Source organism: Channa argus, chromosome 18 (genome assembly GCF_033026475.1).
Source record: "Channa argus isolate prfri chromosome 18, Channa argus male v1.0, whole genome shotgun sequence".
Taxonomy (NCBI): Eukaryota; Metazoa; Chordata; class Actinopteri; order Anabantiformes; family Channidae; genus Channa; species Channa argus.
This window is the reverse complement of record NC_090214.1, coordinates 9,292,394-9,311,576: the sequence shown is the minus strand read 5'-3', so window position 1 is coordinate 9,311,576 and position 19,183 is coordinate 9,292,394. Positions and strand designations below refer to the sequence as shown.

General features: G+C 38.9%; 1 protein-coding gene across 2 annotated transcripts in view; it reads left to right on the top strand.

The window, feature by feature from the left end:
• pappaa (pregnancy-associated plasma protein A, pappalysin 1a) overlaps window positions 1-18,023 on the top strand; it is an 82,641-nt gene extending 64,618 nt beyond the window's left edge. For both annotated transcript variants that reach the window (XM_067484585.1, XM_067484584.1), the window contains exons 20-22: window positions 1,820-1,891; window positions 2,762-2,860; window positions 11,958-18,023. In XM_067484585.1, the coding sequence (XP_067340686.1) occupies window positions 1,820-1,891; window positions 2,762-2,860; window positions 11,958-12,062 (276 nt within the window). In that variant the 3' untranslated portion in view covers window positions 12,063-18,023. The remainder of the gene's footprint in view (window positions 1-1,819; window positions 1,892-2,761; window positions 2,861-11,957) is intronic.
• Window positions 18,024-19,183: the final 1,160 nt, after the last annotated feature.

Below are 19,183 nucleotides of genomic sequence, written 5' to 3'. Positions count from 1 at the left end.
TCTTGCATTAAAAATGTTTTGGATGTTAAATTCACATTTATTTTGATCTGATCCATCTTGACAGTGTTGCTTATTTAGTTCTAGCAGTACAAAACTTGATGTGATATAAACTGCAGTGAATGCTGAAGGGCTTAAAGGAACAAACGTATACAGCTGAGATATTAGATACAGACAATGCAGAGTGCTGCCACCAAAATTATATTAGGAAAAAATGACAGTAAGCTGTTATGGTGGAAAAAAGAAAAACTACATAATCACGGCGATGGCTAACAGGTGAAATAACGATAGGGGTGTTGTAGAAGATATTACTTACATACACACTCATCTTTAGGAAGGGATTGCTCATAAACAATGCAAAAGAGAATGTGTCCTCAAATGCACTTTCTAGTTCTACTTTGCTGAGTTGGAGGTTAATGTTGCCCACTCTAATAAGTGATTTTGATGTATTGCCTTTAAACTAGTTGTATTCCGGTACTTGGTGTGACCCACTTAGAATTCTCTACTGCCGCCCCACCTCTACCTCCTCTTCTTCTTTTTCCCGTCCCTCTACATCTAACAATTCAGCGCCCCCAGCAACCTCCTCCCTCTTTATCAGCAAAATTACCCCAATAGCCTTGGTTTGGAATTAGTCATTTTCTATATGACATGACCTCATCTGTGGTGGCGCTGAGATAGGGATCTATTTTTGTGTGGTATCAGTGCCCCGGGGAGGCATCAGAAGGTGAGGATCCCATACGTAGTGAGGGGTGAGGCCAGGCCACGATCATGGATTATCATGATTTACGGCCTTGCTGAGAGAGGAAAAGAGAGTGAGAGAGAGAGAAAATGAAAGGAGAAAGGGCTTCTGGATGACATGATCATAGCGGAACAAAGGAGAGAGAAATCAAAAGTATAGTAGTTGCAAAAAGTTTTGCACCCAAGGCAAAATAATGTCCTTAATCTTAAGTCATATCAATCTGAAGTCATGGAATGTTCATCATAGCTCCATCAGACAGATGTGCTTGCATTTTGTTATGGAGTACTACATCACCGTAGTAGAACTGCTACTCCCACCTCTCTCAGTTGTCCTCAGATGCTATGTTGTTCTTTCTCTCCACCTTCAACCCCCCCTCATGTTTCTTTTTTGCATTGATTTGCTGACAGCACTGAAACGAAAAATACCTTACTTTGCAGCAACACAAGAAAAGCGCATCAACTTTGGGAGATATTGGGAAACAGAGGGCCTAAAAAATAGACCATCTGAGGTCAGCCAACTCTGCTGTAGATGGCACTTTTGATCATGCACACTACTATCGAAGTCTGGAGACACGCTTAGGGTGTAAACAATACCATCTTTTGCTTGTTAGCTCAAGTTGAGTCATGTATACAACTACACCTACACACTGTAACACAACACAGGCACACGAGTCATGTGTACATACAGTACGGTGCCTACACGAATGTACTTGCACTTTCAGGTTGACATTCTACATGAAAAACAGTGCTGATCAATCCCCCCTGAGCGCAAATGTTTTCTGTTGCATTTCAGCCAAAAGCCCAGTGGGAGAACAGGATGGGATTCCACACATTCTGCAAGCATATTTGAAAACACATCTTCACCTGTCTTTGTCTAACTTGGTCTCAACTCTTTGCCCTCGTTGGGGTATTGCTTAGATCTAAACAAATCTATTTTTATCAAATAATATCTTGTCAAAATAAAACTTCTTAACAAGGTTGGTCATATGCTGTGCATAATGGTAATATAATATATGCATCAAACCACTGAAAACACTGGTGTTTAATTCTCATCTCATCTCAACTTTTTTTTCTTACTTTACAGAGAATAGTCTGTACAATGGGACTGAAGTGGTATCCACACCCAGAATTGCTTCACTGCATCAAGGGGTGTGAGGTAAGGGCTCAACCTGAATTTTTGTATTTGTGAAGTAATAGTCTCATTTATCAAACAAGACGTAAATACTTTATTACTTCCACTTCCCTTGAAATATTGAGTATAAAGTTTTTTTTCACTGTGGCCAGTGTGTTGCAGTGCAGCAGCTGCCATCCATCCCGCTGATGTGTTGTCAGAATATAGATAGATTTTCCAAATGTAGATCCAGAGGACTACCACCTGCACAGGTGGTTGTGAGCAGTAATTTTAGTACTTTTGTACTAGTAAACCTGTTAAAAAGCTGTTGCTATCTAGGTATCTATTTTCATATTAATTTATATCGCTGACTGAAATGGATTGTTTGAGGTAATTTTGGATTTATTACTTCTTCCACAACCTGAACGTGAATGATCATGTGATCTCTTGGTAAAGGTGCCTTTCCTTTCAAAAATGATCCAATTACAGGCAAATTCAACATTGAAAATTCATTTAATTCCACCTCTTGGAAGACTAATATCTACTCAGTTTATACTACTGGATAAACTGGTTGGTAACCCAAGTGGGGAGAGTGGGATCAACTCAATAAATCACTTTATTAGACTTTTGTGCAGCAAATATGGTGTTTGATTTATGGGTCTGGCCCACTAAAGGCTGAAACAGGCACATTGAAAGATGAAATAAATGTATTAACTTCACAAGTACATTTATCCAGAGAGCTCTAAAAGGTTCTTAAATGCTCACGAGGAAACAACCATTAAAACTGTAGGCTTTTCAGTTCCCTTCAACCTATTGTCAACTAGTTGCAAAATACAAAGAAAAAGTTTCAATTTCCTGGCTCAGTGTTTTGTTTTTTTTCTAATTGATACACTTTCTCTCATGCTCTCTGCATAGCCATTCATGGGAGACAACTACTGTGATGCGGTCAACAACAGAGCCTTCTGTAACTATGATGGAGGAGACTGCTGCCAATCCACTGTCAAGACGAAGAAGGTTTGTAAGACACTTGTACCTCTCAGAGAAAGAGATGGCATCACATTTGGTGTTGGACATGCTGATCAACAGTCAGTGTTTGCTACCCAACTTTGGAGTCAAACACAGCTTAGGAATAAACCCAACTACCCACATGTGAGTGTTGGTCCTTTTCCCTGTGCCTTATCAGTTTGGACTCCTTTACTTTCTCACTGCCATGCACCCACTAGGTGTTGCATGTCGGCTTTATCATGCTTTGACATTTATAAATAAAAATTTCTACCTACATAAATAAGACCAGAATATACTGTTGAAGACTGTTCTACGTCTTGGAACATCTATAAACAGATTCTTTGTTCTTTTGTTTCACGTCCAACCTTATATCACTTGTAGACAGATTGTTGATTCCACATCCAGAGTGGGAGTTCTCAGGCTCCATCAGTAGTGTTTGCTTTGCTGTGATGTTTGGATTCTAATAGGTAAAACGTCTATATTTGTCTTTGTGCACCTCTATCTCTAACCTGGAATACAGGTGGTAGTTTTATTCAAACTTATTTATTAAAGAGTGTAGGTCATCACTATTTGAACCCAGTATATTATTTACTTGCTGCTCTTCTGATTAATAAACCTTATTTTAGCAGTAAGCAAAATGTAATGCATATGTGGTAATAACTCTTTTAATTCGGGGATGTGCTTTGTCGGGCTCATTCCATCCAGCTGCTGGCAAGAGATCTGATTCAAGTTGTATTGTAGCTTCTGTGCTGCAGCATCTGCTTCGCTGGCCCAGCTTTTTTCTGTGAATCTGGAGAGGGACTTCAGTAATCCACCTGGCATATCCATCTGTATATCTGGCTAGATTTATATTGCAGTCTGTAGGTCTCACTGGCTCTGTTAGTGTGTCTGACAGGAGAAATTCTTCATTTCCTATTTGGGGAACAGGGCATACAGCGGTGCTTGAAAGTATGTGAACATTATAGGATTGTTTGTCTTTCTGTGACCTTAAACATTGTAAGTCCAGAAAAGTAGATAAAGGTAACCCATATAACCAAATGACACAAAAATGTTACACTTCTTCATTTAGGCAGTGTATTAAATAATTGAAATTTTATTATATTGTGTGTGGCAAATGTATGTAAAACTCTGCCTGGGAGTTGCGACCGACTCTAGGGTAATGTGAAGGGAGGTGAAGGTCTTTCTTGTAGCGGCAAATATCAGTGTTCCTGACCCTACTATAACAACTATGGTTTGCATGGCAGAGCTGCAAGGAGGAAATTCTCTACTCTCTAAAAAGAACATTGTTGTCTTCAGTTTACGATTAGTAGAATGTTCTTTGGAAAGAAGAAACCAAAACCCATTTTAGCTTGAATGAGAAGAATTATGTTTTGCAATGACCAAATGTTATATGCCATAAATTCTACTCAACAGAAAGTGGATCATGCAGCGAGACACAAGTCATTCTATCAAAGAATGGTTAAAGCAGGAGAAAGTTTTTGAAGTAAAAATCTTTACTTTAATCTTAAAGAAATGCTGTGGGAGGGTCTGAAGCAGTAGCAATTCTAGACGTTTATAAATGGGGTGACCATGAGGTGGCCATGGCTATTTTGTGTGGGTCCAAGGAAGGAGGGGGCATTTGTAATCTATGCATTTGATGTAGATGTCTATAAAAGTGTCCGTGGTTATTTTTAGCTGTCGCTTGCACCTAATTTAATTTAAGCAGTAGATGCTCAAGCTAATAACACTGAGCTCTGATATGTGTCTTGATTTTCAGACCGCATACATTTTAAATGTGCGAGTATCAGCAAGAAGCAGTGCATCAGCAGGTTTTCTACTACAGAGTTACATACAGAATACTGTAGTGCAGGACAGATATATATGTGGATATATATATACATACATACATACATATATATATATATATATTTTTTTTTTTTTGGTGGACAGTATCTTCAGTCCTGTATGATTATACTGTATAACACAAACATATGTGTGTAGTAATTCATTACTTGGTTGGGGCTCCTACGTAGCCCCTTTATGACTACAGTGAGATTTATATGCACATTTAAATTTTTGTAATTTGGCTTTTATCCGAAGTGGCGTTAAGAGCCAGATATTGAACCACTGATCCTGGGATAGTGGACCCCTTTAACCTTCTGACCCACAGGTGCCCGCTTGCAGATGGGGCTGAATAGGGATGGGAAGACTTAATAAAAGTTACTGGAACTCTGACAAATCTTTTGGAGGACAAAATAATTCAGTACTCTTTATGTGTTTGATTTCAGTGTGCTACCAGACTGTGAGCCTGCGTAACCCACAGTAAAGAGGTCTATGATTTCTTTGTGTGTCTTATTTTTACTGTAGCATCAGATGTAAGGTATTGTATCCAGCAGCAGGAAAGCTGGTGAACAGCCAGCTGGGAAGTGACCTCACTCCTGAAATGGTTTCGCTGCTGTTGATTGACGCTATCTCATCTCTACATCTGCTGGCCCCGATCCAGTTCAGGGCCTCAGCCAGAACTTGCATAACTCACTTTTACTGACAGACCCCAATGGGAGGATAGACTCCACTGAATTACTGGAGCTACAGGAGGTCGAACTGGGTGAGAGGAGAACAGGCTTAGGGTGTTGTGTCGTTAAGAATTGTCATGTTGTACATCAACGGAAGACATGGCCTCAACATCCTACTATGATGTCAACTAAGGATGTTATTTTAATATACATTTAAAAATGAATGAAATGCTTGTGATGGTTTTGACATATTGCTCCTCTCCCTCCTTTTTACTCTCTGTCTCTCTTAAACGAGCAACCAAACAAACATTCAAACTTGGAAAAGTGTAGTGCTCTCATCGGTTTGCAGGCCAGATAGCTATTTAGGTGGGTAACTGCAGAACATGAAATAGCATGAAAACATCTGCCAACATCAACTTGGTCCATTAGAGGCTGGTGTGGTGCTTATTGTAACATTGATAATAAAACACTGCCTGTCCATTTCTTGTAAGCTAAAGTGAAAGTTTATCTTGACTTTCGTCCCATGCCAGAGCTCAGCCTGCCACCTGCTGTCTATCAAACATGGACACACTCCTCAGGAAAAGCAAAAAAAAAAAAAAGATTTTCATCCAAAGAACCTTTTTGTGCTTTTTTTATAACATAAAATGTTAATGATGAATTTACAATACCACTGACATTGTTTTTGACTACAAAAAGAATGACTAAATGTGAATGTAGTTCGACTTTAATCTAGCCCAGGTGCTGTAGCATTTTCAAGCCAAGGATGCTACATGCCAATGGCCAATAGTAGTGTCTGTAAAACAGGTGTTACCAGTTCACTGAAATAATAATAACGATAAGAAAATGGAGGATCAAATTACCCAGTGAATGCTCGGTTACAAACTTCTGTCACACCAGAAAGGATGGATTGGGTGATCTGCAGCTCCATTCCAATTATTGAAACATTGTTATATTTAGTGGACAGCTACAGTATGATACAGTAAGTGGATCACCTGTGCTCAAGAACTCCAGACTGCTTATCTAATTTCTCTTGAAGGGATTTTGCTGTGGAATTATTTGGAGAAAACAGTCTGGCTGGTGTTTTCCACTAGCAGGTCCCCTGGAAACTATTTGAAAAGATACAAAAAATTACTCTGCAATAACCAAATCATAATGTGATTTATCAGCTGCCAGGAGTCAGGGGGGGAGGGGGGCTTACTGTGAACAGCAAAAAGGAAACTCTAAGGAATGAACCTGATATGCGAAATTGATACGGGAACTGAGGGAAACCAGATGTTTGATATAATCCCTTTTGATTGCTCGCCCATTTCCTAATTGATGCTGCTTGCTTGAATACACATGTTGGTTAATGCTTTGGCTAATATAAATACAGCTTATTTGCATCGAACTCAAAATAACATGACTGACAACCTTCCTGACATCTAGATGGTCAATTTATTTGTACGTTTTATGTGTTTATTTGACAGTTGCATTTACATCTGATTTGGACTTACGTGTTTATTCCTCTTGGGCAAAGCTTATCCTCATAGTCACTCAAAACTCAAACAGGGCATTTTGCACCTGATTCTGATTTTATACGAACCAAATACATGTGTGGCAGGTGACTGAGGACAAAGTTTCATAAAACCTTTAAAAACAAAATAAAAAATGTTTACAGATTACAGGCCATGCAGCTGGAAACTTTGTCCTACATTACAATGAGCATGTAGTTTATTCTGAGCATATCCCCATATAGTCCTGTTAATGCAAATACTGTATTAGTGCATCTAATGTTATTTAATCCAGGTTACAAAATCACCCCAGACAAAGGCTAATTAACAAATCTCTATATAACTATATATGTTCAAATAGCTGTTCACTGATGTTCATAAATATATGCATTTCTACAAATATTCACACAGATTTAGCTGCAGTTGTTATGGCGACTTTGGACGTCATAACAACATATGTGTGTACCCCACCCATCTAAACCTCCCCTCTCCCCTACACTCAGAAACAGTCATTCACTTTCTCAGCATCACTCAGTCCTTTCCTCATTCACACTGACATTCATTCACATTCTTTACGTCTCCCTCTCACAGTCACTCTCTCACGCATGCAAGTAAAACATATGCTGAGCGTAAACAGACACATGAGCCACCACTTGAGCCTGTGACTCAGTGACTCAGTGTTGTGGTCCCCAGTGTGTTGTGACACAGCTAATGATGACAGTTGCATGACCCCCCCCCCCTTTATACAACCACACACAGACCTTTTGTTGTACTGTCAAACCTTTTTATGTCTACTATTTCCAGTTGATCTTTGGTGATGAGGCAAAGTGAAAACAACAGAAATTAAATTTACCAACAGACTTTCACATTCTGTCATCATTAGACGTTATATTTCCGTGCGTTTAGACTGTCCAAAGAGTTCATAGGTTAAAAAAAAGCCATCCCCTGTCTCACTTTTGTGTGACCCAAAGCCAAATGTTGCGACCACTATTGGCTTCAGTCTGCTGAAAGAATAAGGAAAACATCTGCCTGCCAACATCTAGCACAAGATTATTATATTACGTTTTTATAGGAATTTCATATTTTTTTTAAATGTTGTTTCCCAACATCAATACAATATAATTCAATTGTTCAATATGAACAATTTGAAATTTTGGAATTTAATAACATTTCTTCCTTATTTAACAATTTAGTAATTCCATCTCTTCCTAAACAAGCCTAAATGGGCTATTAAAGATTTCCTTCTACTTCTTTCTCCTGTTTCTCCTGTCAGCTCAATTTCATCCTGACTAAAGCTGAATACAGTAACTGGGGAAGAAGAAAAAAAAAACTGCATAGTAAAAAGCAGCGACACTCAAAGCTGCTCCTTTACTTTTATTCCCATTTCTTGCAAATGCTGCTCTCATCTTTTATTTTGGTAGAAGTTTGTGTACTAAGGAGTTCTGGATAACTTGCTGTGTATTATTCCTCCCTGGGAGCTTTGAAGGTGCAAGGACTGGCTGCACGTAAGGTCACCACAGGATCTCCCCTTAATAGTTGCAAGCTGTTGGCTGGATTTGGAGAAGCAGGGAGGAGAGGAGGCATGAGTATGGAGTATGCTTTTTTGAGGGTTGCCTGCACAAGACCTTTTTTCTTTGTAAGTCTCCCCCCCCCCCCCCTGAGTTTGGAAGGAATTCCTTTCTTATAGAAGTATGCAGAGGGTACCGATTATATAGTTATAGGTATAGAGCATGGCCTTTTTAAAACAACGAATTCTAAATGTTTTTCTGCACTGGTCACGAGGTCTTGGGTAAATACTGAGATCTCTCCCAGCCCCTCACCCATGTTTACAGCTTTTAGTCTGGCACAAGTATGCTCGATATGTGACTTGCTATGTGGCGCAATTGATGTTTGTGTCTAAGCTGATGATCCATGATAGCCACCACTGACCACTAAGCTCTCCGTCTGTGTTGTGTGACTCACAAAGACAAACCGTTTTTCTTCCTTTAGAAATGTCATTACTTGTCTCACTTCTACAAAATCTACACCTTCATATTTCTAACAGACTGCAGTTTTGGAGCTGTTACAGATGCATAGCTATACATACAGTAGATTGTGGATGCTGATTAGCAGAGAGCAACATTAGTTCTTTCTGACATTTGAGGAGCCCTTGTGTTTTGACTTAACATGTTTGACATCAAACATTTATGTAACTGTGTGCCAAAAACTCATGCTATCAACAGATTCAATTGATTCAACAGAACCTACAGTAACTTTTCTTCTCACTGCCAAGAATCAGCTGGGCACTTAAATGGGAGGAAGGTCCTCAGGCACAGATAGGTGCAAACGCCCACATTGGCCATCAAGAGTACTCTCAAAACCCCCATGTGGAAGCGTTGTGGAATCAACTGATATTTGTCGATTTGTCAATTGATTTGTTACAAGGCCATCTGTCAGTAAAAGTGAGTTACGCAAGCTCAGCTTTAAGCAGATTATGTATGTGCAGAACATTGTTGTTTGCTTCTTAAGTAATGTAGATTCTAGAAAGATGTATTTTTGATGTCTATACATATTTTTTGTTATATTCCAAAACACACTTAGAATAAAAAGATGCACTGTGTTGCTCTAACAGCATCCGATACTTGCTAATGAATAGTGTGTTATGCCAATTCCCTTTCCTCCAGATCAGTGCCCCCTTACAACACCTTCTTTCCTTTGAGCACTGGCTGACATGCACATAGTGCACCCACAGAAATGTAGAAAGGAACTTAGTGTTATTTTGACCTGTTCCTGAGATTGAAGGATAGAGCTTTGACAAGGTCTGCGTTCTTCAGGAGGGCTTTCATGTTGCTGTTAGTGGGTGTTCTCCCCCATCCCTCTTTTAGCCCTGGGACACAGGGCACCATGAGGGCCCCCAGGCCCACAAGGCCAGACAGTCCTTTTTCCCAGCCACCCTGAAAGAACCTCAAGTCAGGGCCAGATGTGGCAGTTCGCCCAGACACCCTGGAGGTCAAGGTCAAAGGAAAGCAGGTCAAATTTGCCACCCACCATCATTCTTTAGATAGAGAGATAAACGGAGGAAAAGCATACTGGGAAAGTGTGATGTAAAAGCGTGGGTTAGAAAAACAAGATTAAGTTAAGAAGACAATTTAAATGTGACAAGTGTGAAACTGATAGATAGTGTAATTAAACCATGAAAGCATCAGGTGGGATAAAGGAGCCCCGTGTTCCTGGCTTAAAAATGCCACAGGGGAAACACTCCTCACACGGTTGACAGCTGTTTTTGAAGTGTGTCCGGCCCTGGGCTTGTAAAGTCGTCACATGTAGGCCTCATTTTCTCTCTGCCCACCTGGCTCTCACATTAGGAACACCCTCACACACACAAACGCCTTATTTTATACCCCATTTCAAAGGGGTGCCTGCGTCACTGCTCGTCAGTGACTAGTGCTCCCCCATGTCATGTCTCTAAGACCACTATCTACAAATCCACAACCCTCGCAAACTATACCACAGTAGACTTTAGTGTAGAGACATTGTGTTTCATACTCATATTACATGTTGTTTCTCATCACTTTCTAATACTCCAAGACTTCAGATTTTTTTGTTACTTTTTAGGTACAAAGAGATGTGATTATTAAAAAAAAACTGTTTAAACAGATCTGCATTTTTGGAAATGTTTGAAAAAGTCCATTATTTCAGGCAAAGTGTCACAACTCACAATGAGGTTTCTATTAAATCTACCATAACAAGATTACTGGATTTTCACATTTAGCCACTTAGGAAATGAGATGTGCTCAAAGTCCTAAACTTTGAGTTGACGTTGCGCAATGCACACTATTGTTATGAATGTGTCTTTTAGGAGATGGGAAATTCTCATTTCTTTATCAGTCTAATGTATTCTGTAATTACCCGATTAACCCTCTGTGATAGTGTTTGATCATGATGCACTTTGTTTGATGACATTACAGTAGTAGTCTGGCTAATCATACAGCAGCTACTCAATATTCTGATAATAGTGCCATGACCCTCCACTGGAAACAACACTTTCCGTTTCAGGGAAGCTTTCACTAATAATTAATAGCTGTCTTTGGCCCTATCAACTAAGTGTCTGTGTTAGCTACATTGGGCAACATTGCTGTTGCATTGTACTGAGATCCTTGTGCTAAAAAAAACGCATAATCACTTAGGCCTAATACGAAAAAGTGACCCCAGCTGCAGGAACCCACAGATTCATCTGATAATATACCAGGACACAAATGCTGACATGCTCTCGTTCTGCTGCCCGCCTCCCATGACTTTGGACCACATGTGGTCCTTGTTTGGCCTGGAGAAGGGGGACACATTTTGTGTACCCAAACAGCTGAAGCAGGCCCCCAAGAAATGAGCAGACAAGGCTGCAGCTGGTGCTGGTGACGCATTGCCAACGTTATCTGGTGACGTCAAACACCAGAGGCAATAGCTACTGAGCTTACGGTTCTATTTTCACTTTCACATCAGGCTAGCAGTGAATGCATTCATTCCTAGATTGCGATATATTATGGCTCTTCTTTGAACACCAAATCCACCAAAACCCTAATGGGATTTCCATTTAAACTCATAACGGTCTAGCAACAAGTTTTGGTACACTTTGTTCAGAGTTTGTGTACCAAATACAAAATGAGACATGACTTAATGAGAACCACACCAATTTATTTTCAAACCTGCTTAATATTTGTGAGGTCTGTTCTACATCTGCCATGACGAGAAAAAGGTGTGTGAGCGAGCTCATGTTTATGAGTGCATCAGAGTGAGAGAGATGGGGAAAGCTATGTGACGTGCATGTTCACTGGAAAGAAAGAAAGAACAACTTAGTATTTCTCATTTCATTTTGGTCACATTGTTGTAATACACAGGGCAGTTTATCTAATGGACTGTACACATCTCAGGGTGTTATATTTTACTTTCACAAAGCAGCCACAACTTTAATACCACCTAGTGGTTTTAATATAAAAATATAGACATATTAGGTTTTTTTTTAAATAAAAAAATACTAAGATACTGATGTATTATCAGTGGTTAACTACCTATAACCATATAGAGTGGTTCAAATCAGCTCCACCTTTACCAACTGTGACCTCTGTTTTTGATTTTGTCTCTCTCACCCAGGTGATTCCATTCCCCATGTCCTGTGACATACGGGATGAGTGCTCCTGTCGAGATCCCAATGCTATTGAGAACAGAAAGGATGAACATGTGCATTCCCTGGGGTGACCAACCTGATCAGGGACCGCTGGACAACATCCCAGGAACCTTGCTCCAACACAACACAGCCAGAGAGGCCGAGGCAGACCCCTCCTTCATCCTCCTCTCGGCCTCCAATTTCCTGCACATGCTGCTTAACAGGCATACCTCTCCATCTATACTGCAACCCCAAACAGCTGAAATGCTTCCACATCACAAGAAAGATCTCGAAAAGAGGATGGGACTAATGAGACGCCACAGAAAGCTTCATTCCTCAGCTATAAGGAAAGTAACACTGCTATACCATTAATAGGAAAAAACAACATATAGGAAGGAGTTAAAAAAAAGGAAACAGACTTTTTTTTTTTTAAGAATGAGAAACAAAAAGAAAACAAAAACATAACCAAGCCTAGGTAGCATGCCTTTTGTTCAGTTTTGTGTGGGCTTCAGTGTCTGTTTTAGTGACCTTGTGCTACAGTCACATGATTGAATCAAAGGTAAATCAAAATGTGCAAGCTGGGAATTGTGTTGATGTCGAGTCTGTGTTTTTGCAAATATGAAGGAAATCAAAGCAAATGTTTAAAAAAAATAATCCTCAGACACTTTGAAGGAATGATAAGCCTTTTTGAAGGGGCTGAAAAGTTTGTTCCTATGCCATCCCTGGATTCAAACTTGTCAGACATTCTGTATCTCTATGTGCTTCTTGACAGGCACATCAGAGGCTATAGAAGTTATTCCCAGCCTGGTAGGTAGTGAGACAGCCATAATGTTAAGTTTCAAGCCACAGATTTATTACAAAAGCCAAATTACAAACACAAACACACAGGAAAAATGTCAACTAATTAGTGACTGACCACAGACAAAACATCCCAAGTCGATTTTAGACTTAGTGTGAAGTCCTGAATGCATAATTAAAACATGTTTAGCATGGCTTCTGCTACTGTGTTTGCTGCTACTTGCAATCTTCCCTCATAATACCTGAAAGGGTTAGACAGCTTTGTCTGCCTTGCTGCTTACAGTACCTCTTAACACCATTTAATCACACTTGCATGTTATTACATACTGTAATACTTTCAGTTCACATTATACAAAATCCATGTTGACACCACATATGAAATGCACTAAGAACTTTAAAGAAAAACCCAGAACCTCACTTGTTATTCCTATTTAACCCATCTTCCCAAGAAAAAACATTACATACATTGACCACGACTTAAAGAATGTCATCGATAACACCTCACTTTGGGTTGGGGTGATTTTAGTTTCAGCTTGAACTCCTCCCATATGACGCTTGATAAGAACTTTGTTACCTCAAGCACTGATTTAGAATGTTTAAACTGAAAATAAAATGACCCCAGCCCTGTTCAGAATGTAGTCGGGAGTCTGTGGCTTTTTCGATCGCACAGAACTGCACGGCACAGTCACACAAGAGCACAGGAATCGACGGCTACATAAAGCCCATGGCTCTTAGTGAAAACGAGTATAGGTCGACGGAGACCGTATGTGACATATGCGTGCGAGAATGCATCCACACATATCTCTCATTCTTTACCCTCCTAGTAGTAGGCTTGGACACTCAGCTGTAGCGCTGCAGGCAACAACGTTGTATGTAAAAATGACATTTGGATGTATATGTTAACACAGCATTTGCAGTCATATTTTGATCACAGGCCCCTCTGACTCTCTGCTGGGTCTGGTGTTTAAGCAATTTATTTAACCATGAGGTTTGTCTCTGCAGTAAAAAGTGCACTTGGTTGTGATCAGCACTTTCCAGTATTGCAAACTTGGGTGTGCATCCCCGCCAATTAGCTTCATTAGATTATACGGCTGCTACAATACCTTTGTATTTTGTTACTTTTCATTCCAGACACATACAAACGTTCTCATGCACATTTTATAATGAAGGCTGCTTGGCATATTGGTCCAAATTTTGCTGCAACTACTTAGCTGCAATCAAAGCCACAATTACAATCAGCATGATTATGACTTTTCATTTCATTTGAGCCAATGGCACAGTTCCTCTGACTCATACAGGCTGCTATAGCATTCCAGACCATTCTCATAAGTAGGGGAACAATTGTGAACAACACAGTGTGCAAGTGGTAATGTAAAAACAATTTTATGTCATTTAAAATCCATTGTTAATGAAGAAGTAAGACAATACCACAACATGCAGTGAAAGTGAAAAAGGTATTATTTTCCACCAAATACAAAGAAAAAAAATCTGAAAAAAATGTGTAAATAATATGATATGTGTTCTCGATTGACAGGAGCTTTGAAAATGTTTTTTGTTTTTTTGTTTTTTTCATTTTCATGTATTTCATTTTTACAAAATGTCATATTTAATCAGTGTTTGTGTAATTGACCTCAGTTACTGCACTTTTTAGTTGCCATGTAAGAAGAAAAAAAGTATATCTTTCAAAAAAAATGTTTAGAAGCTGCTATTGTCAGAATGGTTATCTGTAACCAACTGTATGATATTCAGTCTTTTGACTCCCTGTGTTGCTATTAGCTCTCCTGTTAGCAGTTTTTTTTTTATCTGACCTAAATACCAACCTAAACTGATTGGACATTCAATTATATCAATTAAGTAGGGAGGTATTGTCACTATGAACCACATATTCATCTTCCATCATCCTTACAGTTCCCAGATCAGAAAAAAAAAAGGTAAAGGCCTATGGATTATGTTTAAAAATACACTATATTGTAACATATTTAAGGTCTAACTAGACTGTAAGTGTGTTTGTTTTGCGCTGATGTTTGTGAAATATATCATCATTAACTTAAAGGTGTACATTTTGGATAGATCATGAGATGCTGAAGGGAAAGCTTATAAAAAAACTTAAATTAAGAAATTCTCATAAATTCAGTCTTAAAAGACTTTGTAACTTTTATGAAACATGAAACTTTGTAGGAACATTTTAAAGCCTATGGCATCTTCAAAGATACATTTACAGTAAAACTTTATATGAAATATCTAGCATTGGTTAAAAAAAAATATAAAAAAAGACATGTTAATATTATCGAATTATATGAAATATTAGTACTCTAAATACTGCTGCTTTACATACTGTAGAACTATAACCAGTGGGGTGAGGCTGTATTGCAACCCCTACACTATGCCAATGACATGCAGTACTCGTCTGCCATCGAGGTCACTGGAAAGCCGTTCCAGCCGCTTGAATGGATTACTCCAAAATCTGTCATTAGTTCTTTCCCTATATTGTATAACTTAACATAACCTGCTTATGCACACACATACTTTTATTAGCATATAAATATCCTTCTCAATAATTACTTTTCTTATTCATCAGTCAACATCTGGATACAAAAACATGGCCATCGTTAAAGATACACAACAACATGTCAACTTGAAAACGTATATTGTTAACATTGAGAAGGTAACCATAAGCCATAGTTTATCAAGTTATTGATGGGAGAAAGTATACGATTGGATGAGGACATCACCTCTCTACTGTAGTTTTCACAGGATCCCTTGCTGTACCTCATGCCTGTAATGTTTGCTGCTTCTATATTTTTGGTATTTTAGTGACATTTTTGCGTCTCATAACAATGGTGTAAATAGTAGAACTATTTATTGAGAGTGTTATACTTTTTTAAGTTATATTTAATGTCCATCTAAGTTATTTTTACATTGTTCTTATAAACAAAACATAAAAAAAACATTGTTGGTTGTGAGTCAAAACTGTATTTTTCTCTCTCTCATCAGTCTCTGTTGTGATCACTGCTGTCAAGCACTGATCAGATCTAGAGAACATTTCAGGCCCGCAGCCATTAAAAAAAGGAAAAAAAAAGAAAAAGAAAAACTCATTGATCTTTAAGTGTAGATGGACACTGCTTGCATTCAATGAGGATTCACCCTTTTTAATGTTACTGAGTACAGTGTATCTTTTTCCCTTTAAAACCAGAATGTAAAGTTTTTTTTCTTATGTTCTTATTCCTTTTTTATGCAAACATTAGCCATATGTACAAGAAGTTGTGAAAAGAGAACCAAGTATATATTGGTCAAGTACATTTTAATATAGCAAATAATGTTTTGAGCACCAGCTTAGGCACAAGGAATTTACAGTATGTACACAGTCAGGTGAAGGCAGCGTTTCTTGAAGGCAGAAAGGTAGAAGGTGTGCAGGAACAGAGGTAGGGATGGGTGGGCTGCTTTTCCTGGCCTGCCAAGTTATTTGTGCAGGTGTGAAAATGTGTACTCACAGAGGCTGCCCCTGGGCCAGGGGCGGTCAGCTGGCCTAGCCGAGGCAACAAGGCGAGGCCAGTGAGTCAGACTTTCTCCTAGGGGTGGCAGCCGTTCCTCTCCGGGACTCCCACCACCCCTCCCTCCCACCTCCTGCCTTCACCTCCCCACTCCTCGACACACTGCCTCATCTGTCACTGTCAGGTATGCCTGTACAGTGTGGCCAGGGTCAAGCTGGCCCTGTGAAAATGAGAGAGGATGTTTGCCCAGCTTACGGAGCCTTTTGAAGTGAGGCTGAAGGAACACGGTTCTCCTTCTAGAGCCTATGCTTATCACATCATATGATTTGTAGAGCTCTCTTTTATGACAGGCTTTGATACCTCTCCACATTTTCCACCAACAGTCGCTCCTTTGTTTCTAATTTAACACCCGGTAGTTGTATTGCTTGTCTAAAAATGGCAGAAAGAAAGAGCGTCTGAAGCCGTAATGTTTTTGCTCAGATCATTGTGGAGAAAAATACTGATGTGCCATCTTGTTGTAAGACATTTTTATTGTGTATTGTAACACATGAGTACCAAGTACCTCTCACAGGCCTCTGGTTATAGAATGGTCCACTAATGTATGTTTCCTAATCCCTCAATACATAAAAAAGGTGAATTATGCCTTTTTCTAAGTGGGAAGTAAAAAAAAATGTATTTGCATATTACGTGGATATCTAGTGGTATTACTGCGATGTTTCGTACCTGATTGCTCAACAAATATATTTTAAGATGTAAATAATAATATTATATAATGATTGTATTTGCAAACCATGTACTAACTGTTTGGGAGTAGCTCTTGGATTATTTTCATTCTAACTATTATACAAAGAGATGAACCGTGAATATGTTGTGCATTGTGTCAAAGTATCACCTGCAAGTAAGAAAAACGAAAAAAAAAAAAAACAGACCTGTGATGCTTTACTACACCACTCGCTGTCAGCATTTATTTGTTCATAATGGCTTAGTACACGCACTGTTGTCAGTTGTCTAAACCATGAATTTATCCATTGAATTATAAATTATTTATTTGTTGTCAAGAGGAATAAAATCATATTGGTCATTTCTGGGTCTGATGAAATTGATGCTCATAACCAAACTTGACTAATTTTTGCTACTCATCGAGAAGTGCATTTCTCATTTTGTCTGTGCGGACTGGCACCAGCCAACAGCTTTCATTTCTCTCCACAATCCATACAGTACACCGATAAGCCACAACAGTAAAGCAACCCAGTATCAACGTTGCGGCTCAGCCCTCTGAGCAGTCCGTGGCTATGCAGCTCCGTATTCAGCCGGCTGTGATGTACTTTGTGTCTTCTGCACCTGTCAATCATGGGCAGCATGAAACTTTCACTATGCTGACACAACCAGTTTTAATGTTGTGGCTGATCAGTGAATATTGTTGAGTCATATCCCTATTCCTTTGCATTTGCAGAGAATTTCACCAACACTGTAAAGGAGGCCATCAGACTCAGCGTGACCACTGCCTCTGACGGCCTCCTCGCTCCTTGGTTCTTACACAGTATGCACTTTTTCAGGCACATATACAACAGAATGGACTTTTATGTTTCAGTCGATGTTTCTCTCTGTTTTCATAGTTGCAATTATAAATATTTTTGGTGCTCTGGTACATGGCAAAACATGTCTGATGTGTACTATATTTTCATAAGGAAGAGTCATAAAGACAAGTATCATGTTCATTTTGCTGTCATTTATTGTGTAGAAATAAAACACTGGTTAAAGTGAACATAAGTTGGATGAGTGTGGTCAATTATTTTAATTGTTGTGTTGTCATTTCTGTGGTTCATGCTGATTCTGCCTTGTACTGCATTTAACTCTTATATGTCTCTAAAGAACATCTTTGTCCTGCAAATCACTGAAAGATTTCTTTCAAAATAATAATATTAATTAAAAAAAGACCTTCTGAGGTGAATATGAAATAATAACTCATTCTTTAAGCTTTCATTGATACATTGGCATGGAAATGTGAATGCTGTTGCTGGCACACCAATGACGTTAATGGCCTAATTTGTGAGAATGAACATCAAGCTACTGATTTTTAAAGTGCAGTTAATGTTGCATGACTGGAAAGAAACTGGATCTAAGCTTAAAGGAATAGTTTGTCGAGGGAGATGGAAAAAGAAAATGCTTCCGAGCAGCTCACATGCAGAGGGGCATAGCCACCTATAGTTAATGATAGAAATTAGAGTAATTCATAGGGGGTAGCTGTCTGTTAGTTCAGTGACTGATTACCCTCCCCCTTTCCACCTCAATGAAAATATTTTTCAACTGAATAATTTGGATTAAATTGGTAAAAGCAGGGAAAGAAGAGACACTGCATTTTACATTTACTAACATGAGATCTGATTACAGCCATTTCCATCTGTGCTTAATTTTGCATTGATGCTGATTAATTCTGATCCAAATATTGCTGTGATATTTCGCAATTTCACTTCGGGGATTTCTTCGGGGAGGTCTGTCTCAGTTTAGGTGGGACACACAAGACATTTGTGCACATCAGCCAATCGACACCATGCCAGATTAAGGTTGCCCTCTTAATTATCATTAAAGTCAACACTACGTTATTCTCTATGTTGCTACATGGGCGTGTTGGCATGAGCTGCTTACACCTACCTGCATATACAATAGGTTAATTTTATCACTGGAACTAAAATGCAAGCTGGTAAAAAAAAAAAGGTGTAAAAAAAGTGTTCACAATTGTCTATTTTTAATGATTGGGATGCTGTACATGTATAAAATCTGATATATTACTAAGACTAAACTCTCTACAGCAATGTTAGCCAGACTAAGAAGACATGAGATTAGAACCAGCTCGCAGTGGGTGGCACTCCTATCATGCTGATTTTAAGCAGATATTGTTTATGGTAAACACTATCACAGCTATA